The sequence below is a fragment of the Batrachochytrium dendrobatidis genome, assembly GCF_000203795.2.
Source record: "Batrachochytrium dendrobatidis JAM81 unplaced genomic scaffold BATDEscaffold_128, whole genome shotgun sequence".
In the NCBI taxonomy this organism is placed as follows: Eukaryota; Fungi; Chytridiomycota; class Chytridiomycetes; order Rhizophydiales; genus Batrachochytrium; species Batrachochytrium dendrobatidis.
Window position 1 is genome coordinate 4381 of NW_006281177.1, and position 951 is coordinate 5331.

Below are 951 nucleotides of genomic sequence, written 5' to 3' on the forward strand. Positions count from 1 at the left end.
TGGTAAAGTCATCCATCAAGCGATGCAATATGTAGACAAAAAACAGTGACTTTCCGATGCCTGATGTTCCAGATATTGCAAATGATTCGATGCCACGATCAATATGATCCAAAAGCAAGCCAAACACATCATGATAGCACTCTCTAACATATAGCTTTTGTATTTTGTCTTGGGTGTATGGGAAAAGGACATGATCTGTCGACTGTATGCATTCATCGATCAGCTGGGCGTTTGCAAACGACTTGAATTGGGCTGTCAAATCATTGGGTTCGGTACGTTGTCGTTTAGGAGAAAAGTCTTGATGGTTTGCTGTTGATAAAGAAGTAGAACCTGCATCAAAAATGGTACTTTTGCTTGGTTTCCTGGTAGGTAGAGGTAAACAACCAATAACAACACAAAAACCATCTTGAGTAAAGTATTATTGAGGAAGGGAGTCGAGTAAAGTCCAGGTGTTGATTAGTTGGTCCTTGTTACTGTTGGTGTAGAGTTGGAGTTGAGGAGCATCAATGTCAGCCATAGCAGGACCATACTCTGCCTTGATAGCATCCTGAACGTCACTCAGGTCTTCAAAGTCAGTCACATCGATTTCAGTAGTAAGTGTGCCATATTCAACATTGAGGAATCGTTTTGGCATTTTATGAAAAGAAAAAAGAATAAAAAGCAATTTATTTGTCAAATTGTAAAACAAAAATCGACTTTTTAATCGAGTCAAAATAACAAAATTTTGGGATATTTCAAGACAATTCACACGATTTAAATATTTGGAAATTAGTCAGATTTACACCAGAATTAATGTCTCATTAATGTGAGACATTACTAGTGTGAGAGTGTTGACTTGCATTGTGTGAGACATTAGTAGTGTGTGAATGTGAGACATTTCTGAATAGTTTAACAATCAAAAACCATCAACAATGACGTTTGAACTGGAGTTCACATGACTTTCTTGGTTTC

At 37.2% G+C, this 951-nt stretch overlaps 1 protein-coding gene across 1 annotated transcript in view; it reads right to left on the bottom strand.

Moving 5' to 3' along the window:
- The window catches only part of BATDEDRAFT_28961 (uncharacterized protein), a gene marked incomplete at both ends in the record, with an annotated part of 2603 nt that extends 1969 nt beyond the window's left edge, over positions 1–634 (bottom strand). The window contains 2 exons of the mRNA XM_006683390.1: positions 51–309; positions 475–634. Coding sequence (XP_006683453.1) covers positions 51–309; positions 475–634 — 419 coding nt within the window. The remainder of the gene's footprint in view (positions 1–50; positions 310–474) is intronic.
- Between the last annotated feature and the right edge of the window lie 317 nt (positions 635–951).